Source organism: Homarus americanus, unplaced genomic scaffold (assembly GCF_018991925.1).
Source record: "Homarus americanus isolate GMGI-L3 unplaced genomic scaffold, GMGI_Hamer_2.0 scaffold46973, whole genome shotgun sequence".
In the NCBI taxonomy this organism is placed as follows: Eukaryota; Metazoa; Arthropoda; class Malacostraca; order Decapoda; family Nephropidae; genus Homarus; species Homarus americanus.
In genome coordinates, this window is record NW_024735516.1 from 202,598 (window position 1) to 229,432 (window position 26,835).

General features: G+C 52.1%; 1 protein-coding gene across 1 annotated transcript; it reads right to left on the reverse strand.

The window, feature by feature from the left end:
• Positions 1-22,058: 22,058 nt before the first annotated feature.
• On the reverse strand, positions 22,059-25,041 carry LOC121871271 (chromosome alignment-maintaining phosphoprotein 1-like). The gene is made up of 3 exons (XM_042373493.1): positions 25,028-25,041; positions 24,232-24,592; positions 22,059-22,985 (listed from the first exon to the last, which is right to left on the reverse strand). The coding sequence occupies exons 1-3, from the start codon at positions 25,039-25,041 to the stop codon at positions 22,059-22,061; spliced, it is 1,302 nt and encodes a 433-aa protein (XP_042229427.1).
• Positions 25,042-26,835: the final 1,794 nt, after the last annotated feature.

Below are 26,835 nucleotides of genomic sequence, written 5' to 3' on the forward strand. Positions count from 1 at the left end.
CAGTGGGACATTCTGGGTTTAAGTGGAGTAAGATGGACAGGTTCAAATAACATTAGCGGTGACGATTCTTACTTTATATATTCATGAGAGAGGTGTTGGTATTCTTGTAAACCAGAAGGTGAGCAGAAAATATTGGACAGTGTCAGTTAGAATTTTGTTAGTCAAGTTTAATGCTAAGCCCGTAGACTTGTTTTATGCACCAACAAATGATAGTGAGGATGAAGTCTTAGAAAATTTTTATGAAAATTTAACGAAGTAAAAGACACCGTAAAATTTGACGAATATCTGTTTATAATGGGTAATTTTAACGCAAAAGTTGGGAAATAGAAAGTAGGTTAGGTAATAGAAATGAGAGAGGAGAAATATTAATGGACTTTTGTAAGGAAAACAAGATGATAATTGCAAATACGTACATGGTTTGAAGAACACCCTAGGCATCTCTGTGCATGCGTCTCACCCCAGGACATACACAGTCAGGAATCAAATACATTACATTTAATTCAGGAAAGATTCAGAAATTCAATAACCAGAACCAAGACCTAATCAGGGCAGATTGTGAGTCAGATCACGTCCAAGTCATGAGTTTAGTGAGGCAGACTTAAAAAAATTAAAAAGAAAAACTAAGGACAAAATCAAGTGAGTTTTAGGTAAGCTCACAACAGGCAGTGATATAATATGAAATTGAAACCGAGAAAAAAAATTCAGTATTGCGAGAGGGTGACTTTGATGAACAAGGACCAGGACAACAATTTAATAATTACAAAGAAGTAATTTAGAGGCTAGGAAAACTTATAGGCCATAGGAGGAACGAGGCTCAACGTAAGTGGATGACAAATGAAACTTTGAAAAATGGATAGACAAAGAAATATAGAAAACGAAGTAAGGCTTACATAAAAATTAACAAAGAAATTAAAAGGGAATGCAGACAGGCCAAGAAAGATGATCTGAAAAGGAAATGGGACGACTGAAGATGGTGACGTAAGCCATTAATATAGGAAAATGTACAGAAAGATTAAAGAAATGAACCAGAAAAAAAAAATAAAAGGGGTGAGAATATTAAAAGCAAAGACAATAATATCCTGTTTGAGGCAGAAGTAGTAAAGGAGAGATGGGCAGAGTACGTAGAAGAACTATTCAATGATAAGGATAAAGTAGAGGTAAGAAACTAAAAAGAAATAAAGATCGAAATGCCAGTTCTGGAGAGAAGTTGAGGCAGCTGTGAGTAAAATGATAAAGCTTGTGTGGTCGATCAGCTTCCAATAGAATTTATAAAACAAATTGGCAATAATGGGATAAACTGTTTGACTAAAATATGTAATTCTATATACAGTATTTCAGAGGAGACCTTCCCAGTGATTTCATAAAAAACAATATTATCTACAAAGCCAGGAGCCTTAGAGTGCACCCAGTTAAGAACAGTAAGTTTAATAAGTCATGCCTGCAAAAATGTATTAAACAAAATTTTTAGTACAGTAAAGTTTAGAGTAGATGTGAGTTACCTAAGGAGCAAAATGAATTTAGAAAGGGAAAGGAAATTAGAGAAGCTACAGTATATTTGGTTTGAGGATTTTGAGTGAAAGGGCTTTAGAGGTCCAAAGAAATTTGGACATCTGTTTAGTTGATTTTGAAAAACATAAAATAAAATAAAAACCTTTGACAGGATAAATAGTCCCCCACCAGCTCCCTTCACCTTAACCTAACCTAACCTAACCTAACCTAACCCCATCTCCTTAGGTACCGTCACGTGGAATAAGCTGGAATGGGCTAATATGAACCAAACTAACCGCTGAAAATACAATACTAGTAACAAAATCAGTATTGGAGGAGCCGGTATGCAAATAAGACTCACCAAGGTAACACCCGCTGGACGCTCACCACCCACCAGGTGTGATAGTGTCTGGAGCCATTTGACGCTAAGTTTGAGCGGGGTATTGAATGACTGTCGGTCTGATACACAAATGACAGTATATTATGAGATTACAGAGTGTTAATTTATTCAATATATAAATAAGATGATATAGGCACACACACAATTAACGTATGCGTCACCAGCCTGGTCGTCTTCTCTCAACTCTACCCAACAACGTCAGCTAGAGAAGGTACAGAAGAGGCCTGCAGAATCATGCTCGGCACAGACTACTCCAGCAACAACGCTCTCTCCACCCTCGAAATGCCATCCTCAGTGACCTCCACCACCACGCACTAGCAGGGTTTGCAGTGGACTACTGCACCATCCTCGGCATCGCCACCTACTGCCACCAGCAGTCCCCGCCCACCTCGCACAGTCCGCCACTACAACAAAATTCAGCCCATAAGAGCCCGCACCGATAGATATAAGAACAGCACCATCCCATCTCTTGTTAAAATAATAAACAACTCCTGATTTATGTACTGTAAATGATTGAACGTATATCATTATGTCTAAATCACATGTAAGTTTATATATTTTCAGCCACCGGCTGCAACTCTATTAATAAACAGTTTATTATTATTATTATTATTATTATTACTATTATTATTATTATTACACACACACGCAAAATATTACTTCTTTATTTATATGATTAATACTTGATGTCTGTTCTGTAGACTGACGCCTCAGGTAATTATATCCGAGAGAACAGAGCAAGTGATATAGTCATTATGTGACTGAAAAACAGACTTATAAACAAACACTAGAATAGGAGAGAGAGAGAGAGAGAGAGAGAGAGAGAGAGAGAGAGAGAGAGCCAGGTGAGTATGAACCAATAGAGCGAGAGTCAAACACGCATAGACAAGTTTTTCTGGGTAAAGGCCAGAGGTGACCAACACACGATGCTGAGCCACAAAACTCACAACCTCTCAACTTTAAGATGACATAAAGTCTGGCTCATGTTATTTATGTGTCCATAACTTGACCTGGGTGTGTGTGTGTGTGTGTGTGTGTGTGTGTGTGTGTGTGTGTGTGTGTGTGTGTGGTCACTAAAAATATCTCTATCCCAGAGTCTGGGGGTCCTCACCCTAACGGCGTCTGTTGATAACAAACACCAGGTCCCCAGAGTCTGGGCTCTCACACTGACGGCGTCTGTGTGGTGATAACAAACACCAGGTCCCCAGAGTCTGGGGCTCCTCACCTGACGGCGTCTGTGTGGTGATAACAAACACCAGGTCCCCAGAGTCTGGGGGTCCTCACCCTGACGGCGTCTGTGTGGTGATAACAAACACCAGGTCCCCAGAGTCTGGGGGCCCCTCACACTGACGGCGTCTGTGGTGATAACAAACACCAGGTCCCCAGAGTCTGGGGGCCCTCACTGACGGCGTCTGAGTGGTGATAACAACACCAGGTCCCCAGAGTCTGGGGTCCTCACCCTGACGGCGTCTGTGTGGTGATAACAAACACCAGGTCCCCAGAGTCTGGGGGTCCCTCACACTGACGGCGTCTGTGTGGTGATAACAAACACCAGGTCCCCAGAGTCTGGGGTCCCTCAACCCTGACGGCGTCTGTGGGGTGATAACACCAGGTCCCCAGAGTCTGGGGGTCCTCACTGACGGCGTCTGTGTGGTGATAACAAACACCAGGTCCCCAGAGTCCCCTCACACTGACGGCGTCTGTGTGGTGATAACAAACACCAGGTCTCCAGAGTCTGGGGGTCCCTCACCCTGACGGCGCTGTGGGGTGATAACAAACACCATGTCCCCAGAGTCTGGGGGCCTCACACTGACAGCGCTGTGGGGTGATAACAAACACCAGGTCCCCAGAGTCTGGGGCTCCTCACACTGACGGCGTCTGTGGGGTGATAACAACACCAGGTCCCCAGAGTCTGGGGGTCCCTCACCTGACGGCGTCTGTGGGGTGATAACAAACACCAGGTCCCCAGAGTCTGGGGGTCCTCACACTGACAGCGTCTGTGGGGTGATAACAACACCAGGTCCCAGAGTCTGGGGCCTCACACTGACGGCGTCTGTGGGGTGATAACAAAACACCAGGTCCCCAGAGTCGGTCCCTCACCCTGACGGCGTCTGTGGGGTGATAACAAACACCAGGTCCCAGAGTCGGTCCCTCACCTGACGTCTGTGTGGTGATAACAAACACCAGGTCCCCAGAGTCTGGGGTCCCCTCCACTGACGGCGTCTGTGTGGTGATAACAAACACCAGATCAGAGTCTGGGTCCCCACACTGACGGCGTCTGTGTGGTGATAACAAACACCGTGTTCCAGCCCAGACCCTCACACTGACAGCGTCTGTGGGTGATAACAAACACCAGGTCCCCAGAGTCTGGGGTGGGGTCCTCACCCTGACGGCGTCTGTGTGGTGATAACAAACACCAGGTCCCCAGAGTCTGGGGGTCCTCACTGACGGCGTCTGTGTGGTGATAACAAACACCAGGTCTCCAGAGTCTGGGGTCCCTCACACATGCTGTGGGGTGATACAACACCAGGTCCCCAGAGTCTGGGGGTCCTCACACTGACGGCGTCTGTGGGGTGATAACAAACACCATGTCCCCAGAGTCTGGGGGTCCCTCACTGACAGCGTCTGTGGGTGATAACAAACACCAGGTCCCCAGAGTCTGGGGTCCTCACACGACGGCGTCTGTGTGATAACAAACACCAGGCCCCAGAGTCTGGGGTCCTCACACTGACGGCGTCTGTGGGTGATAACAAACACCAGGTCCCCAGAGTCTGGGGGTCCTCACCCTGACGGCGTCTGGGGGTGATAACAACACGGTCTCCAGAGTCTGGGTCCTCACACTGACAGCGTCTGTGGGTATAACAAACACCAGGTCCCCAGAGTCTGGGGGTCCCTCACACTGACGGCGTCTGTGGGGTGATAACAAACACCATGTCCCCAGAGTCTGGGGTCCCTCACACTGACGGCGTCTGTGGGGTGATAAAAACACCAGGTCCCCAGAGTCTGGGGTCCTCTACACTGACGGCGTCTGGGGGTGATAACAAACACCAGGTCCCCAGAGTCTGGGGGTCCCCCTACCCTGACGGCGTCTGTGTGGTGATAACAAACACCAGGTCCCCAGAGTCTGGGGGTCCCTCACCCCGACGGCGTCTGTGGGTGATAACAAACACCAGGTCCCCAGAGTCTGGGGGGTCCTCACCTGACGGCGTCTGTGGGGTTGTGCCAGTGAGGTTCAACCCCAGGATGACTGGATCTCTTAAGGGATGAGACGCCACCCAACCAGCCCTCCTCCCTCCTCCTCCTCCTCCTCCTCCTCCCTCCTCCTCCTCTTCCTCCTCTTCACACATTTACATAATTATTTTAGCCTCTATATCAGGCGCCTCCTACCCTCGCCTGAAGCCAATTCTCTATACTCAGTCGTGTTACTCTCACCCGACACTTGACGATGACCTGTGCAGAGGCCGGCTGGTCCATGTACCTGTCAGCCCGACCACAGGTAACAGGGCTGGTTCATGTACCTGTCAGCCCGACCACAGGTAACAGTGCTGGTTCATGTGCCTGTCAGCCCGACCACAGGTAACAGTGCTGGTTCATGTACCTGTCAGCCCGACCACAGGTAAGAGTGCTGGATCATGTACCTGTCAGCCCGACTACAGGTAACAGTGCTGGTCCATGTACCTGTCAGCCGACTATAGGTAACAGGGCTGGATCATGTACTTGTCAGCCCGACCACAGGTAACAGTGCTGATTCATGTACCTATCAGCCCGACCACAGGTAACAGTGCTGGTTCATGTACCTGTCAGCCCGACTACAGGTAACAGGGCTGATTCATGTACCTGTCAGCCCGACCACCAAACTCCTACATGATTTCCTGGCCGGCTCTTCATTACAAGGTGAACTGCAAACACTTTGATGGTCTTGTTGGATCTGCCTTCGTAACACCAGTTCTGACTCCTACTATATACTGCATATCCGGTGGGGAGATAAAGCAAGGTTGGGGAGGCACTAACTATTAGGTGTGTGTGTGTGTGTGTGTGTGTGTGTGTGTGTGTGTGTGTGTGTGTGTGTGTGTGTGTGTGTGTGTGTGTGTGTGTGTGTGTGTGTGCTTTTCTATGATGTCTTTTGTGCTTGTATTTGTTCCATGTAATGTTTAGGTTAGGTTAGGTTAGATTAGGTTAGGTTAGGATAGGAATCTGAAGGTTTAAATGCCACTATCCTCAAATTAAAATACCAGGACATTAACTACAAGTATAACACGTGATAGACACTAGCTCTCTGACCCTCCTGTGACCTCGCCCTATAACTCTCCTGACCTCCGTGACCCTCCTGTGACCTCGCCCGATAACTCTCCCGTGACCCTCCCGTGACCTCGACCTATGACCCTGTGTCTATACCCCCAAACTGAGACTTATACAGCACACCAGAGCCACTGTCAACACATCCTTCACAGATGGATTCAATATCCTTGTGTTTTATCAGCTGTACACTGTGTCATATTGTACACTGTGTCATATTATACACTGTGTCATATTATACACTGTGCCATATTCTCTTCGTTACCTATTATATCAACTGTGCATTGTTACATATTCTAACAGTGTGTCATATTGTACACTGTGGCATATTGTACATTGTGATATTCTCTCTTCGTCACCTGTAATACCAACTGTACACTGTGTCATATTCTAAAACTGTGTCATACTGTACACTGTGCTGTGTCATATTCTAACACTGTCATATTGTACACTGTGTCATATTCTAACACTGTGTCATTTCTAACTCTGTGTCATATTATACACTGTGTCATATTCTAACACTGTGTCATATCGTACAATGTTACATAGTGTGTCAGATTGTACACAGTGTCATATCGTATATGTGACATAATACATAGTGTGCCATATTGTACAATGTGTCATATTACCTATACACTATGTCATAATTATTCTCGCTTTATTTCCTATTTTCAGGTTCGGACGATACAGTGGTCAGTTCACCGCTTGTAGTTCGTGTCAATCAGGTGAAGAGGCGATAATTGGACATCAGTGAAGGTATAGACAGATTTCAAATAATGGTGTGTGTGTGTGTGTGTGTGTGTGTGTGTGTGTGTGTGTGTGTGTGTGTGTGTGTGTGGCCATACCTGAGATATATAGTAGCAATATTATAAAAAAAAAAGGTATATTTTTTTTTGCTCATGAGAATTTGACTTGATTTGTTAAGTCTTGTAGTTGTATCGTAAGGTAAAAATTGTAATAATAATAAGTAGCTGTATTGTAAATAATATTGTAATAGTAATAAATAGATATATCGTAAGTTAAATGTTCATGACGTTACTAAGGTGATATTGTACAAGGGATATGAGTTGCTGGAACAAATATTGGTGGAATGTAAATCAGTGTTGAATAATCGTGGCAGTATAGGCGATGCTTGTTATTAACACGTAACATTTTCCTAAGAAACGTCTTTACGGAACAAAACTTGGTACTAAAGGAACACATCAACCCTAAAGAATCGTGATGCTCCGTACGACATGGTTTACCTTAGAGGAACAATGTTACTTAAGAAACAGGTTACTTTTGTAAGATTCTCAGGCGATCGCACACACACACAAACACACACACGCAAAAGCGAGCCCAAAGGCCACCTCGGCGTGGCTTTGTTTAAGGTGTAGAAGCTGTCGCCAACACAACAACCACACCCCAAGTTAACGAACTGCATGACCCGGTGTCAAGGAATAGTCCAAGACCGGACAACTCGTCAACTGCACTGGCTAACCATTACCCTGGAATACGATCAGCAAATCGATTAACATCCAGGTTCCCAATTACTGCCGGGTAGACAGAGGCAAATGGCGTAAAGAAACTGACCATTACACCACAGGTCGCCAACATACATACATACATACATACATACATACATACATACATACATACATACATACGAGTACATACATACATACATACATACATACATACATACATACATAGAGAGAGCACCCGTCTTTTAAGAGGCCAAAAGGGGAACACAGCATATTTCTTCCGACCCTGGAACCGTCTTGGCAAACATTCACGGTGCTGGGAAGACATCCATTCTGGGCGTGAATATTTGGAGCGGACGAAACACGCCGGTCTGAGGGCGGCAGCGGACGCACCACTCACACGCCAGCACATCACTACCGCCCACAGATTTCTTATCACTGTATATTATTATCACTGAGGTTGTGGCCACGATGAGATGGAGTTGTGAACGAGGTGTTATCCAGCTGTGAACGAGGTGTTATCCAGCTGAGAACGAGGTGTTATCCTGTTGTGAACGAGGTGTTATCCTGTTGTGAACGAGGTGTTATCCTGTTGTGAACGAGGTGTTATCCTGTTGTGAACGAGGTGTTATCCTGTTGTGAACGAGGTGTTATCCAGCTGAGAACGAGGTGTTATCCAGCTGTGAACGAGACGGTGTTATCCAGCTGTGAACGAGACGGTGGTAAGCAGATCTAAACAAGAACCTTCTATATTCATCGCTTTTTTCTCTTGTTAGTCTCTGTTGTTGTGATTTTTGTCTGAGAAAAAAAAACACACACATATAAAAAACCTGTTTTTCTGTAAAGGATATGTTGTACACGTAACACAGTGTGAGGTAACACGAACCGGCAGCACCAGCGCTGTGTACACTATGATGGACGTGTGTGTGTGTGTATGTGTGTGTGTGTGTGTAACTTGTATGGTGGCGTTGGGGAAACAAGAGGTGGTGGTGGTGACAGAGTGTATGAAACCCGGGCTCTACCTTACACCATGTCAGATTTGTCAGTTCTCTCAGGTGTGTCATGTGTGTAAGGTGTGTCAGATGTGTCAGCTATAACACTTTTATATGAGCCTCAGAGTCGACATACAGTGGTCAGGTGAGTGTACATAGAAAATCAATGGACTGTGCTGTACAGGTGTAGGAGCAAGTGAGAGTAACATGTTGGTAAATGATGATGATATACGCAGGGGGTAGACTATTACTGACTCCCAGCCCTACTCCCTCCCTGACCTCCTCCAGCCCTTACTCTCCCTGCCCCTCCTCCAGCCATTACTCTCTCTCTCTCCTGCTCCTCCCCAGCCCTTACTCTCTCTCCTGCCCCTCCTCCAGCCCTCTTACTCTCTCTCCTGACCTCCCCAGCCATCACTACTTCCTTAACCTCCCCAGCCTCACTCCTCCCTGAACCCCCAGCCTCACTCCCTCCCTGACCCGCCAGCCCTTACTCCGTCATTATCACTGTTCGAGGGTTTACAGGCCACCAAATATAATGCCCCGACTTTAATATAAAACCATTTAAAAGGTGAATATTTTCTGGGTGACTGTGAGGTAAAACTCTTCGCCTCTACAACTATTACCAGAGTTTGCATATAAAATGATCTGGCGATGGGATTTTAATTTCTTTTCAGTTTACATAAAAGATGAGTTTTATTTCCACTTCCCAGACACGATACAGAAATACAATACCGCCATTTTCGACAACATTTATATAAGTTTTTTTTTCTTATTCCTTCAGTAAAGCAAGAAAACATTTGGTAAAAGTATCTGACAAAGGTTTTATTACCAGACACACACCAGTTCAGCACCGCCAGACACACGCCAGGTTCAGCACCATCAGACACACGCCAGGTTCAGCACCACCAGACACAGCCAGGTTCAGCACCACCAGACACACGCCAGGTTCAGCACCACCAGACACACGCCAGGTTCAGCACCATCAGACACACGCCAGGTTCAGCACCACCAGACACACGCCAGGTTCAGCACCACCAGACACACGCCAGGTTCAGCACCACCAGACACACGCCAGGTTCAGCACCACCAGACACACGCCGGTGCACCACCAACGCCAGGTTCAGCACACCAGACACACGCCAGGTTCAGCACCACCAGACACACGCCAGGTTCAGCACCACCAGACACACACGCCAGGTTTCAGCACCATCAGGCACACGCGTTCAGCACCACCAGACACACGCCAGGTTCAGCACCATCAGACACACGCCAGGTTCGGCAACCACATCAGACACACGCCAGCTCAGCACCGTGAGGCCACGCCAGGTTCAGCACCACCAGACACACGCCAGGTTCAGCACCATCAGACACACGCCAGGCTCCAGTACCACCACAGACACACGCCAGGTTCAGCACCATCAGACACACGCCAGGTTCAGCACCACCTGCATACAAGCCAGGTTCAGCACCATCAGACACACGCCAGGCTCCAGCACCACCAGACACAATGCCAGGTTCAGCACCACCAGACACACGCCAGTTCAGCACCACCAGACACACGCCAGGTTCAGCACCACCAGACACACGCCAGGTTCAGCACTTCTACCCAGACACACGCCAGGCTCAGCACCACCAGACACACGCCAGGTTCAGCACCACCAGACACACGCCAGGTTCAGCACCACCAGACACACGCCAGGTTCAGCACCACCAGACACACGCCAGGTTCAGCACCACCGATACACGCCAGGTTCAGCACCACCAGACACACTTCAGGTTCAGCACCACCAGACACACGCCAGGTTCAGCACCACCAGACACACGCCAGGTTCGCACCAGACACACACCAGGTTCAGCACCACCAGACACACGCCAGGTCTGCCAGCACCACCAGACACACGCCAGGTTCAGCACTATCAGACACGCCAGGTTTAGCACCACCAGACACACGCCAGGTTCAGCACTACCAGACACACGCCAGGTTCAGCGCACCATCAGACACACGCCAGGTTCAGCACCACCAGACACACGCCAGGTTCAGCACCACCAGACACACACCAGGTTCAGCACCATCAGACACACGACAGGTTCAGTTCAACAGACACACACGCCAGGTTCAGCACCAACAGACACACACGCCAGGGTTCAGCACCACCAGACACACGCCAGGTCTGCACCAGACGCCAGTTCAGCACCATCAGACACACGTCAGGTTTAGCACCACCAGACACACGCCAGGTTCAGCACCATCAGACACACGCCAGGTTCAGCACCACCAGACACACGCCAGGTTCAGCACCTTCATCAGACACACACGCCAGGTTCGCACCACCAGACACACACGCCAGGTTCAGCACCACCAGACACACGCCAGGTTCAGCACCATCAGACACACGCCAGGTTCAGCACCACCAGACACACGCCAGGTTCAGCACCATCAGACACACGCCAGGTTCAGCACCACCAGACACACAGGTTCAGCACCATCAGACACACGCCAGGTTCAGCACCACCACAGACACACGCCAGGTTCAGCACCATCAGACACGCCAGGTTCAGCACCGCCAGACACACGCCAGGTTCAGCACCATCAGACACACGCCAGCCAGCACCACCAGACACACGCCAGGGCCCGCACCAGACACACGCCAGTTCAGCACCACCAGACACACGCCAGGTTCAGCACCATCAGACACAGGTTCAGCACCACCAGACATTAATGCCAGGTTCAGCACCACCAGATACGGCCAGGTTCAGCACCATCAGACACACGCCAGGTTCAGCACCACCAGACACACGCCAGGTTCAGCACCATCAGACACACGCCAGGTTCAGCACCACTGTGACACACGCCAGGTTCAGCACCACCAGACACACGCGCCAGGTTCAGCACCACCAGACACACGCCAGGTTTAGCACCATCAGACACACGCCAGGTTCAGCACCACCAGACACACGCCAGGTTCAGCACCACCAGACACGCCAGGTTCAGCACCACCAGACACACGCCAGGCTCCAGCACCACCAGACACACGCCAGGTTCAGCACCATCAGACACACGCCAGGTTCAGCACCATCAGACACGCCAGTTCAGCACCATCAGACACACGCCAGGTTCAGCACCATCAGACACACGCCAGGTTCAGCACCATCAGACACACGCCAGGTTCAGCACCATCAGACACACACGCCAGGTTCAGCACCACCAGACACACGCCAGGTTCAGCACCATCAGACACACGCCAGGTTCAGCACCATCAGACACACACGCCAGGTTCAGCACCATCAGACACACGCCAGGTTCAGCACCATCAGACACACGCCAGGTTCAGCACCACCAGACACACGCCACAGGCTCCAGCACCACCGCATACGCGCCCAGCACCACCAGACACACGCCAGGTTCAGCACCAATGCACACAGCCAGGCCCAGCACCATCAGACACACGCCAGTTCAGCACCATCAGACACGCCAGGCTCCAGCACCACCAGACACACGCCAGGTTCAGCACCACCAGACACACGCCAGGTTCAGCACCACCAGACACACGCCAGGTTCAGCGCACCACCAGACACACGCCAGGTTCAGCACCACCAGACACACGCCAGGTTCAGCACCACCAGACACACGCCAGGTCTGGCACCACCAGACACACGCCAGGTTCAGCACCATCAGACACACGCCAGGTTCAGCACCACTGTGACACACGCCAGGTTCAGCAGCACCACCAGACACACACGCCAGGTTCAGCACCACCAGACACACGTCAGGTTCAGCACCATCAGATCACACGCCAGGTTCAGCACCACTCAGACACACGTCAGGTTCCAGCGTTCACCAGATGCCGCCACACCAGGTTCAGCACCATCAGACACACGCCAGTTCCACAGCACCTCCTCACCAGACACACTAGCACCACGCCCAGCCCAGCACCACCAGACAACACACCAGGTTCAGCGCACCATCAGACACACGCCAGGTTCAGCACCACCAGACACACGCCAGGTTCAGCACCACCAGACACACATGCCAGGTTCAAAGCACCATCAGACACACGCCAGGTTCAGCACCACCAGACACACGCCAGGTTTAGCACCACCAGACACACGCCAGGTTCAGCACCATCAGACACACGTCAGGTTCCGCACCATCAGACACACGCCAGGTTCAGCACCACCAGACACACGCGTCAGGTTCAGCACCACCAGACACACACACCAGGTTCAGCACCATCAGACACACGCCAGGTTCAGCACCATCAGACACACGCCAGGTTCAGCACCACCAGACACACACCAGGCTCCAGCACCACCAGACACACGCCAGGTTCAGCACCATCAGACATTAATGCCAGGTTCAGCACCACCAGACACACGCCAGGTTCAGCACCACCAGACACACGCCAGGTTCAGCACCATCAGACAATACGCCAGGTTCAGCACCACCAGACACACGCCAGGTTCAGCACCACCAGACACACGCCAGGTTCACAGTACCGCCAGACACACGCCAGGTTCAGCACCATCAGACACACGCCAGGTTCAGCAAGCACCAGACACACGCCAGGTTCAGCACCACCAGACACACGCCAGGTTCAGCACCACTCAGACACACGCCAGCCCAGCACCACCAGACACACGCCAGGTTCAGCACCATCAGACACACACCAGGTTCAGCACCATCAGACACACGCCAGGTCTGCCAGCACCACCAGACACAATGCCAGGTTCAGCACCACCAGACACACACCAGGTTCAGCACCACCAGACACACGCCAGGTTCAGCACCACCAGACACACACCAGGTTCAGCAACATCAGACACACGCCACCAGCACCATCAGACACGCCAGGTTCAGCACCACCAGACACACACCAGGTTCAGCACCACCAGACACACGCCAGGTTCAGCACCACAGACACACGCCAGGTTCAGCACCACCAGACACACGCCAGGTTCGGCACACCACCGGCCACACACCAGGTTCAGCGCACCACCAGACACACGCCAGGTTCAGTACCACCAGACACACGCCAGGTTCAGCACCACCAGACACACGCCAGGTTCGCACCATCAGACACGCCAGGTTCAGCACCATCAGACACACACCGTGTCTAGCACCACCAGACACACGCCAGGTTCAGCACCACCAGACACACGCCAGGTTCAGCACCACCAGACACACGCCAGGTTCAGCAATTCACCAGACATTAATGCCAGGTTCAGCACCACACCAGACATGCCAGGTTCAGCAAGCACCACCAGACACACGCCAGGTTCAGCACCACCAGACACACGCCAGAATTCAGCACCACCAGACACACACCAGGTTCAGCACCACCAGACACACGCCAGGTTCAGCACCATCAGACACACGCCAGGTTCAGCACCACCAGACACATGCCAGGTTCAGCACCACCAGACACACACCAGGTTCAGCACCACCAGACACACGCCAGTTCAGCACCACCAGACAATAATGCCAGGTTCAGCACCATCAGACACACACACGCCAGGTTCAGCACCATCAGACACACGCCAGGTTCAGCACCACATCAGACACACACGCCAGGTTCAGCACCATCAGACACACGCCAGGTTCAGCACCATCAGACACACGCCAGGTTCAGCACTACCAGACGCAACGCCAGGTTCAGCACCATCAGACACACGCCAGGTTCAGCACCATCAGACACACACCAGGTTCAGCACCGCCAGACACACGCCAGGTTCAGCACCACCAGACGCACGTCAGGTTCAGCACCAACAGACACACGCGCCAGGTTCAGCACCATCAGACACACGCCAGGTTCAGCACTGCCAGACACACGCGCCAGGTTCAGCACCAATGATACATGCCAGGTTCAGCACCACAGACACACGCCAGTTCAGCACCACAGACACACGCCAGGTTCAGCACCATCAGACAGCCACGCCAGGTTCAGCACCGCCAGACACATGCCAGGTTCAGCACCATCAGACACACGCCAGGTTCAGCACCATCAGACACACGCCAGGCTCCAGCACCACCCAGACACACGCCAGGTTCAGCACTGCCAGACACACGCCAGGTTCAGCACCATCAGACACACGCCAGGTTCAGCACCACGACACACGCCAGGTCTAGCACCACCAGACACACGCCAGGTTCAGCAGCACCATCAGACACACGCCAGGTTCAGCACCACCAGACACACGCGGGTTCAGCACTGCCAGACACACGCCAGGTTCAGCACCATCAGACACACGCCAGGTTCAGCACCATCAGACACACGCCAGGTTCAGCACCATCAGACACACGCCAGGTTCAGCACCGCCAGACACACGCCAGGTTCAGCACTACCAGACACACGCCAGGTTCAGCACCATCAGACACACGCCAGGTTCAGCACCACCAGACACACGCCAGGTTCCAGCACCACCAGACACACGCCAGGTTCAGCACCACCAGACACACACCAGGTTCAGCACCATCAGACACACGTCAAGTTCAGCACCACCAGACACACGCCAGGTTCAGCACCGCCAGACACACGCCAGGTTCAGCACCACCAGACACACGCCAGGTTCAGCACCATCGTATACACGCCAGGTTCAGCACCATCAGACACACGCCAGGTTCAGCACCACCAGACACACGCCAGGCTCAGCACCACCAGACACATGCCAGGTTCAGCACCACCAGACGCACGCCAGGTTCAGCACCCCATCAGACACACCAGTTCAGCACCACCAGACACACGCCAGGTTCAGCACCATCAGACACACGCCAGGTTCAGCACCATCAGACACACGCCAGGTTCAGCACCATCAGACACACGCCAGGTTCAGCGCACCATCAGACACACGCCAGGTTCAGCACCATCAGACACACGCCAGGTTCAGCACCATCAGACACACGCCAGGCTCCAGCACCACCAGACGCACGCCAGGTTCAGCGCACCATCAGACACACGCCAGGTTCAGCACCATCAGACACACGCCAGGTTCAGCACCACCAGACACACGCCAGGCCCAGCACCATCAGACACACGCGCCAGGTTCAGCACCACCAGACGCACGCCAGCCCTTGTGCACCACCAGACACACAATTGCAGGTTCAGCACCACCAGACACACGCCAGGTTCAGCACCATCAGACGGCCACGCCAGGTTCAGCACCATCAGACACACGCCAGGTTCAGCACCACCAGACGCACGCCAGGTTCAGCACCGCCAGACACACGCCAGGTTCAGCACCACTGGTTACCACGCCAGGTTCAGCACCACCAGACACACGCCAGGTTCAGGCACCATCAGACACACGCCAGTTCAGCACCACCAGACACACGCCAGGTTCAGCACCATCAGACACACGCCAGGTTCAGCACCACCAGACACACGCCAGGTTCAGCACCATCAGACACACGCCAGGTTCAGCACCACCAGACACACGCCAGGTTCAGCACCATCGACACACGCCAGGTTCAGCACCACCAGACACACGCCAGGTTCAGCACCATCAGACACACGCCAGCCCAGCACCATCAGACAATATCGCCAGGTTCAGCACCACCAGACACACGCCAGGTTCAGCACCATCAGACACACACGCCAGGTTCAGCACCATCAGACGACGCCAGGTTCAGCACCGCCAGACGCGCCAGGTTCAGCACCACCAGACACACGCGCCAGGTTCAGCACCATCAGACACACGCCAGGTTCAGCACCATCAGACACAATGCCAGGTTCAGCACCATCAGACACACGCCAGGTTCAGCACTGCCAGACACGCCAGGTTCAGCAAATTCACCAGACACACGCCAGGCCCAGCAATTACCAGACACACGCCAGGTTCAGCACCATCAGACACACGCCAGGTTCAGCACCATCAGACACACGCCAGGTTTAGCACCACCAGACACACGCGCCAGGTTCAGCACCACCAGACACACGCCAGGCTCAGCACCATCAGACACACGCCAGGTTCAGCACCATCAGACACACGCCAGGCCCAGCACCACCAGACACACGCCAGGCTCCAGCACCACCAAGACACACACTGCTCCAGCACCACCAGACGCACGCCAGGTTCAGCACCATCAGACACACGCCAGGTTCAGCACCACCAGACACACGCCAGGTTCAGCACCATCAGACACAATGCCAGGTTCAGCACCACCAGACACACACACCAGGTTCAGCACCACCAGACACACACCAGGTCTAGCACACCAGACACACACACCAGGTTCAGCACCACCAGACACACACCAGGTTCAGCACCACCAGACACACACAGGTTCAGCACCACCAGACACACGCCAGTTCAGCACCACCAGACACACGCCAGGTTCAGCACCATCACCAGACACACGCCAGGTTCAGCACCATCAGACACACGCCAGGTTCAGCACCATCAGACACACACCCAGGTCTGTGCGCACCATCAGACACACACCAGGTTCAGCACCATCAGACACATCAGTCAGGCTTCTAGCACCACCAGACACACGCCAGGTTCAGCACCACCTCAGACACACACAGGTTCAGCACCATCAGAGCACGCCAGGTTCAGCACCACCAGACACACGCCAGGTTCAGCACCACAGACACACGCCAGGTTCAGCACCATCAGACACACGCCAGTTCAGCACCATCAGACACACGCCAGGCTCCAGCACCATCAGACACACGCCAGGTTCAGCACCATCAGACACACGCCAGGTCTGCACCATCAGACACATGCCAGGTTCAGCACCATCAGACACACGCCAGGCTTCCAGCACCATCAGACACACGCCAGGTTCAGCACCACCAGACACACCAGGCACCATCAGACACACACCAGGTTCAGCACCACCAGACACACGCCAGGTTCAGCACCGCCAGACACACGCCAGGTTCGCAGCACCACCAGACACACGCCAGGTTCAGCACCACCAGAGCCACACGCCAGGTTCAGCATCACCAGACACACGCCAGGTTCAGCACCACTGGTGACACACGCCAGGTTCACAGCACCATCAGACGCACGTCAGGTTCATAGCACTACCAGAGAACACGCCAGTTCAGCACCACCAGACACACGCCAGGTTCAGCACCGCCAGACACACGCCAGGTTCAGCACCACCAGACACACGCCAGGTTCAGCACCATCAGACACACGCCAGGTTCAGCACCACCAGACACACGCCAGGTTCAGCACCGCCAGACACACGCCAGGTTCAGCACCACCAGACACACGCCAGGTCTAGCACCATCAGACACACGCCAGGTTCAAAGCACCATCAGACACACGCCAGGTCTGAAGCACCACCAGCACACACGTCAGGTTCACAGCACCATCAGACACACGCCAGGTTCAGCACCACCAGACAGCACGCCAGGTTCAGCACCACCAGACACACACCAGGCTCAGCACCACCAGACACACGCCAGGTTCAGCACCAGCCAGACACACGTCAGGTTCAGCACCGCCAGACACATGCCAGGTTCAGCACCACCAGACACACGCCAGGTTCAGCACTGCCAGACACACGCCAGGTTCAGCACCATCAGACACACGCCAGGTTCAGCACCACTCAGACACGCCAGGTTCAGCACCGCCAGACACACGCGCCAGGTTCAGCACCATCAGACACACGCCAGGTTCAGCACCACCAGACACACGCCAGGTTCAGCACCACTGCATACACACCAGGTTCAGCACCATCAGACACACGCCAGGTTCAGCAACCACCAGACACACACGTCAGGTTCAGCACCATCAGACACACGCCAGGTTCAGCGCACCACCAGACACGTCAGGTTCAGCACCGCCAGACACACGCCAGGTTCAGCACCATCAGACACACGCCAGGTTCAGCACCACCAGACACCACGCTGTGTCTGGCACCATCAGACACACCAGGTTCAGCACCATCAGACACACGCCAGGTTCAGCACCACACAGACACACGCCAGGTTCAGCACCACCAGACACACCAGGTTCAGCACCACCAGACACACGCCAGGTTCAGCACCGCCAGACACACGCCAGGCCCAGCACCGCCAGACACACACGCCAGGTTCAGCACCGCCAGACACATGCCAGGCTCCAGCGCACCACCAGACACACACGCCAGTTCAGCACCATCAGACACACGCGCCAGGTTCAGCACCACAGACACACGCCAGGTTCAGCACCGCCAGACACACGCCAGGTTCAGCACCATCAGACACACGCTGCAACGCACCATCAGACACACACCAGGTTCACAGCACCAACGCCAGCCCAGCACCGCCAGACACACGCCAGTCTACAGCAGCACCGCCAGACACACGCCAGGTTCGGCACCGGTGACACACAGCCCAGCACACCAGACACACGCGCCAGGTTCAGCACCACCAGACACACGCCAGGTCTGGCGCACCACCGCACAGGTCTGTGCAACGCCAGACACACGCCAGGCCCAGCACTGCCAGACACACGCCAGGTTCAGCACCACCAGACACACGCCAGGTTCAGCACCACCAGACACACCAGGTTCAGCACTACCAGACACCACGCGCCAGGTTCAGCACCGCCAGACACGCCAGGTCTTGCGCACCGCCAGACACACGCCAGGTTCAGCACCGCCAGACACACGCCAGGTTCAGCACCACCAGACACACGCCAGCCCAGCACCATCAGACACACGCCAGGTTCAGCACCACCAGACACACGCCAGGTTCAGCACCGCCAGACACACACGCCAGTTCCAGCACCGCCGACACACGCCAGGTTCAGCACCACCAGACACACGCCAGTTCAGCACCATCAGACACACGCCAGGTTCAGCACCACACCAGACACACGCCAGGTTCAGCACCATCAGACACACGCCAGGTTCAGCACCACCAGACACACACCAGGTTCAGCACTACCACGCCAGGCCCAGCACCGCTGGTACGCACGCCGTGCCCAGCACCATCAGACAGCACGCCAGGTTCAGCACCACCAGACATACGCGCCGTCTAGCACCACCAGACACACGCCAGGTTCAGCGCACCAACGACACGCCAGGTTCAGCACCACCGCACACACACCAGGTTCAGCACCACCAGCATCACACACCGCACCACCACATGCCGTTCAGCACCACCAGACACGCCCCAGCAGCACCACCAGACACACACGCCACCGCACCATCAGACACACGCAGGTTCAGCACCACCAGACACACACGCCAGGTTCAGCACCATCAGACACACGCCAGTTCCAGCACCAGACACACGCCAGCACCAGCACCATCAGACACACGCCAGGTTCAGCACCATCAGACACACGCCAGGTTCAGCACCATCAGACACACGCCAGGTTCAGCACCACCAGACACACCAGGTTCAGCACCACCAGACACACGCCAGGTTCAGCACCACCAGACACACGCCAGGTTCAGCACTGCCAGACACACGCCAGGTTCAGCACCGCCAGACACACACCAGGTTCAGCACCACCAGACACACGCCAGTTCAGCACCACCAGACACGCGCCAGGTTCGCACCGGATACGCCAGTTCACACACACGCCAGGTTCAGCACCACCAGACACACGCCAGGTTCAGCACCACCAGACACACGCGCCAGGTTCAGCACCATCAGACACACGCCAGGTTCAGCACCACCAGACACACACCACCCGCACCATCAGACACGTCCAGCACCACCAGACACACGCGCCAGGTTCAGCACTATCAGACACACGTCAGGTTCCAGCACCAGACACACGCCAGTTCGGCACCACCAGACACACGCCAGGCCCCGGCACCGCCAGACACACACCCAGGCTCGCACCATCAGACACACGCCAGGTTCAGCACCATCAGACACACGCCAGGTTCAGCAATTGCTCTACACACACGTCAGGTTCAGCACCATCAGACACACGCGCAGGAAGTTCAGCACCATCAGACACAATGCCAGGTTCAGCACCATCAGACACACGCCAGGCCCGAAAATCAATTGCAGGACACGTCAGTTCATGCCACTACCAGACACGCGGTAAGTTCAGCACCACCAGACACACGCCAGGTTCAGCACCACCAGACACACGCCAGGTTCAGCACCATCAGACACTACGCCACCAGCACCATCAGACGCCAGGTTCAGCACCACGACACACGCCAGGTTCAGCACCAACACTACATCACCGGGACACGAAAAAGCTCCCGGATGAAAGTGTTGGGTCGTGGTATCAGTATCAACACGAGGCGGCTTAATAAACTGATGTTAGCTCCTCCATCACTGTGATAAATGACCTCACAACCTTTACTGAGTACTGTATATACGTCGCCAACATGTTGAGACCAGCACAGCACCTTCCTGGGTCAACACTGTCTACCTTCCTCTTAAAATAAATAAATAAATAAGCTAAATAAATATTGAAGTGATAAACGTGGTAACATTATGAGATGTTCTTATTACCACCATGCTATTGTACTATTTCAGATGATACTAAATGTTACATATTACTTCCTTGAGATAAATGTATAGTATATATCAGGTGCCAAAAAGAGAGCTCAGGTTCTCAACTGGCTCAGTCATGTTAATATTATTATTATCCACCCTGTATCTGTGTTTTTCTGACCAAATAAACTGTTTCAATTCAATTCATCATCATCATCATCATCATCATCAGTAGCAGCAGCAGTAGCAGTAGTAGTAATAGTACTTGGAATTATAATACAGTAATATAATCACATTTGTTCAAAGAGGCTGGACGGTGCAAATGGCGGCTCGTGATTAGGACCAACAGGGTGCAGTATTCAGCCGTGGTGGGAATAACCTGTTGTGGTGGTGGAACAATACGGGGTTAAGGCGTCAAGGTTCCCACCAGCCTGACGTGACCTGTTACTTTCTCGCCGTATATGAGCTCACGTAATATATCATTAATAAGAGAGGAACAGTCTAGGTGCTAAAAGTGATCTCTATGTCATTCCCTTAGTAAAGTCTAGTTAACTTTTTCTGATCATTTGAAAATTAGGCCCCAGCTTATTTCACCTTACGATCAACCACCCGAATTCTAGCCTCATCAAACCTACCCCAACTCTAACATATTGTAACCTCACCTAACCAAATTTAACGTAACGTATCGTAACCTAACCTAACCTAACCTAACCTAAGAGTCTTCAGCAGGATCACAATCTCCTGAGAGTCTTCACAAGTTCGTCTCTCAAGGCTTCCTCCATAAGTTTACCAATAACGAGAGACACTAATTGGTTCATAATTACTTCATAGTTATTAATCACCTTTTTTTTCCGACAGTTGGGAGACTGGCGAGCTTCCAATACTTGTATAAGTCTCCGCCAGTGAGCGATATAACACTCTTTTACTTCAACTTTGTCAGGTAAAAGTTACCTGTGTCTGTCCCAGGGTCTTATTAATGTGGCCTTACTGGAGGCGGACACAACATTCATGGTTACACTAGGAACAGTTGCTTCACTATCAGCGGTGAGGAGCTCCAGGGGTGAGGAGCTCCAGGGTCGAGGAGCTCCAGGGGTGAGGAGCTCCAGGGGTGAGGAGCTCCAGGGGTGAGGAGCTCCAGGGGTGAGGAGCTCCAGGGGCGAGGAGCTCCATGGGTGAGGAGCTCCAGGGGTGAGGAGCTCCAGGGGTGAGGAGCTCCAGGGTCGAGGAGCTCCAGGGGTGAGGAGCTCCAGGGGTGAGGAGCTCCAGGGGTGAGGAGCTCCAGGGGTGAGGAGCTCCAGGGGTGAGGAGCTCCAGGGGCGAGGAGCTCCAGGGGTGAGGAGCTCCAGGGGTGAGGAGCTCCAGGGGTGAGGAGCTCCAGGGGCGAGGAGCTCCAGGGGCGAGGAGCTCCAGGGGTGAGGAGCTCCAGGGGTGAGGAGCTCCAGGGGTGAGGAGCTCCAGGGGCGAGGAGCTCCATGGGTGAGGAGCTCCATGGGTGAGGAGCTCCAGGGGTGAGGAGCCCCGGTGCAGGGTTTGCATGAGGAGCCTGCGGGCTGGTGAACCCAGCAGGCCGAGGAACCCGGTGGCTCATGTCCCAGTCGAGAACCCATGGGTGAGGAGCTCCATGGGTGAGGAGCTCCAGGGGTGAGGAGCTCCAGGGGTGAGGAGCTCCAGGGGCGAGGAGCTCCAGGGTCGAGGAACTCCAGGGTCGAGGAACTCCAGGGTCGAGGAACTCCAGCGTCGAGGAACTCCAGGGGTGAGTAGCTCCAGCGTCGAGGAACTCCAGGGGTGAGTAGCTCCAGGGGTGAGTAGCTCCAGGGTCGAGTAGCTCCAGGGGTGAGTAGCTCCAGGGGCGAGGAGCTCCAGGGGTGAGGAGCTCCAGGGGCGAGTAGCTCCAGGGTCGAGTAGCTCCAGGGATGAGGAGCTCCAGGGTTAACAGTAGCTGGTTAGGGACAAAGGGACCAACATTCTACATTACTTTCAACTAAATCGAGGTCACCTAAGGTCAACCAGGTGTGAAGGGGAAATGAAGATGGGCAAATGTACTGCCGGTCACTTTGCCTCCTTAGGATTCACTGTAGTCACACTGTAGGCTTATAGGACCCACTTTCACTCCCTCAAGTTTACTGTGTAGCAGAGAGAATTTCTAGTGTTTTGGGGGTGACCTTCTAAGACACGCAACTCTACCTCAATATTGTAACTATCACTTAACCCTCCCCAAGTAACATGTGCGTAACTTGGCACCTCATCATCATCTTCCCAACTTGTGTTAACGAGAACTTATCTTGTTTATTCACAGTTGTCGTTCGTTAAGTTTAGATCTTTACACAACTTCCTCCGTCAGATTAACTGTGAAAAATTACGTGGAGGAAAATTTATCAGTGGTCGCCCTCACCGTCGACTTTACCCACAATTACGATATTATCAACTAAGTTTACTTATGAGTCCCCAGAATCTATATCTTAATATATTTACGTCTCGTGTAAGTTCCTCGGCTAATTAATATAAGACATTTAAGTGCCTCAACTAATTAACAAAAGACAATCTCGAGGAAGTTTGTGTATAGCGGACGTCACGAGCCAGGAGCTAGCAGGCCTCCCCAACACCACCTCCTTGGAAAGATAAACCACACAGCAGGTCCGGCTCAGTAACTACAGATATCATGGATAACGTCAAGATTAACCCCACCCGCCATCCTATTTAACATAACTAATAGGTTAGGTTAGGTTAGGTTAGGTTAGGTTAGGTTAGGTTAGGTTAGAGTCTTTAGATATACATTGATGAATAAATGTATACAAAATGTTGCTACTACACTCAGGTTAGGTTAGGTTAAGTTAACACAAGAGGTTAAGCCATAATATTCGATGGGTTAAGTTACCGTACTCAAAGGTATAAGACATCGTACTCAGGGGTTTAAGACATCGTACTCAGGGGTTTAAGACATCGTACTCAGGGGTTTAAGACATCGTACTCAAGAGGTTAAGCACAGCCCCACATACACACTAGCTACCTCATCCAGTTAATATAATCAACAAGTCTGCCCGCCACACTCCACCTGTCCAACCATCCCCACGACATGATCTAATTCACCTCGCGACAGTCACAAATTTGATGCCAGATTAACACAATCAGTTGCAGGTATAAGAACACATACAGTAACGTCATGGATAACTTGTGTACTAGATTGCCTCCTCTGGTCTGCCGTGGTCGTGTAGGTCTGCCGTGGTCGTGTAGGTCTGCCGTGGTCGTGTAGGCCTGCCGTGGTGTAGATAGTGCCGTGGTCGCAGGTGTGCCGTGGTCGCAGGTGTGCCGGTCGCAGGTGCCGTGGTCGTATAGGTGTGCCGTGGTCGCAGGTCTGCCGTGGTCGTGTAGGTCTGCCGTGGTCGTGTAGGTCTGCCGTGGTCGTATAGGTCTGCCGTGGTCGTGTGTAGGTGTGCCGTGGTCGTGTAGGTCTGCCGTGGTCGTGTAGGTCTACCGTGGCTCATGGTAGGTGTGCCGTGGTCGTGTAGGTGTGCCGTGGTCGTGTAGGTCTGCCGTGGTCGTGTAGGTCTACCGTGGTCATATAGGTGTGCCGTGGTCGTATAGGTGTGCCGTGGTCGTGTAGGTCTGCCGTGGTCGTGTTGGTTCTGTGTTCCTCAGCAAAATTTTTATGTGTACCATCCAACTGAGGTTTACTGCCGCCGCCTCGGTACTGAGTCGAGCATCAGAGGCCGGGGCTCGTGGGCTCCAATTGCTCTGTATATTGTGTGTGTAAACACACACACACACACACACACATACCTAACACACACACACACACGCACGCACACACACACGCACACACACACACGACAACCTAATTATAAATGCAGTACAGTACAGCATTGCCTTATTACACTTGCTATATGTTGTAGTAAGGCCACAATCCAGACGATTCAATTATACACAGCAGTGACGACAACAGCTGGTCACCCGTCTTGTACTGACAGACACTCACTCACTCACGGCTTAATCTTCATCACTGTTACGTCCTTTGTAACTTATGGAGGTTTAATTTGATGTTTACACTGAGGAAGTACTGTTGTGATAACCTACAGACATTATACTGACGAAGAAAATACACGAAAAAAAAATCCAAACGTCATTTTTCAAAGATTATCGTACAAAACAAATATTAATTATCCAACTGTAAACAAACGCGTCAGAGACATATATCATTGAGGTAAATGTTATTCTTTAGGAAATATGGAGGTAATGAACGGAAGAAAATGAATACAGAATTTAAAGAGTAATGATGAATGAATGAGACGCACAAAGAGACGGGAATAGAATGAAAAATACGGGTAATATGGGTGAGAGTCGCGTCTGGTGGGTGCTGGGGGTAAGGAGGGTGGGGGGTGAATCATAGAAACCACCACCACACGTCACCATCCCAGCCTGGTAAAGTCACTATCACACTCATATCACCATCATAACATTAGTCTTTCACCAGTACATCTATGTAACCAAAATACACTAGTAAGAACACTAACACACTTGAGATATTGATAGTTTATTATACTCCCCTGATGATTAGTCCCCAAGCTTATTTCACCTGATGATTAACCACCCTAATGGTACTTGAGGGTATATGTTTGGTTAGGTTAGGTTAAGCATGAACACACACACACACACACACACACACACACACACACACTTCATCCTTGACCACCGACGGGTCAAGACGGGTCAGACGCACCTGGCGCTGCTCAGCAGCAGCCAAGTCAACTGTTATGTTGGTCCATACCAACTCCCTCCCCTGAACCCTCCTCCCCACCGGAATATCAACAAGTTCTCGCCAGAAGTTACTATTTCACTTGGGAAAGGAATGGAACCAGTGTTGAATAGTGGTGAACAGTGCTTAAGTCAGTGAAAAACAACTCGGCAGTTGAGTCTGAGCCAAGCTAACCTTCATACAGTGAGGTCCCAGGTACCCAGTGATAATTCGCCTGGGACCACACCTCAGACCACTTGAGTGAGTGAAGTCCTGTGGCAACAGACCACGTGGTGTCCCCATTATGCACAACACCGCATAGTGAATGAGTTGCTACAGCATCATGTGAAGTTCCTCATAACACCTGCGAGGGAATTACTACATCACGTGATGCCCCTCATAACACCATCTGTGAGGGAATTACTACATCATCAGGCCCCTCATACACCATCTGGTGAGGAACTAGTACCCACGTGATGCCCTCATAACGCCAACATCTGTGAGGGAGTTACATTACACCATGCTCTGTTGTTCAACACCTCAGCCGCTATGATGTACGTGTGTAAACATTAATCTGTATGTTCACTGTATGTTCCTTCACCTTCTAATGAAGGCTTTTGTTAAACCACCAATGTATGTAATAAGTCATTTACGTCGAACATATTTTCAGCCTTCGGTCTGCAAACTTTTTTAATAAACCGTTTATTGTTATTGTTATTATTATTATTATTATTATTACACACACACAGGTAAAGTCAGGTAAGACGCTGGGCTGGTCTAACAGACAACACTACGATCAAGGGCCATAGAACACACTCTTCCCCGCGTTACTACAACACTTTACGGTAACCCAACACTGGACACTTAACCCAGAGCCGCGGATAACAACTCCCTGATACAGAGATTAAATTAATTATGCAAATGCGCCAGAGTTATTAGAGGAGGAGGAGGAGGAGGAGGAGGAGGAGGACAGAAGATGCTGTCTCTCATCCCCCTTTAAGAGATCCAGTCATCCTGGGGTTGAACTCGTTGGTCTGACAACCCCACAGACGCCGTCAGG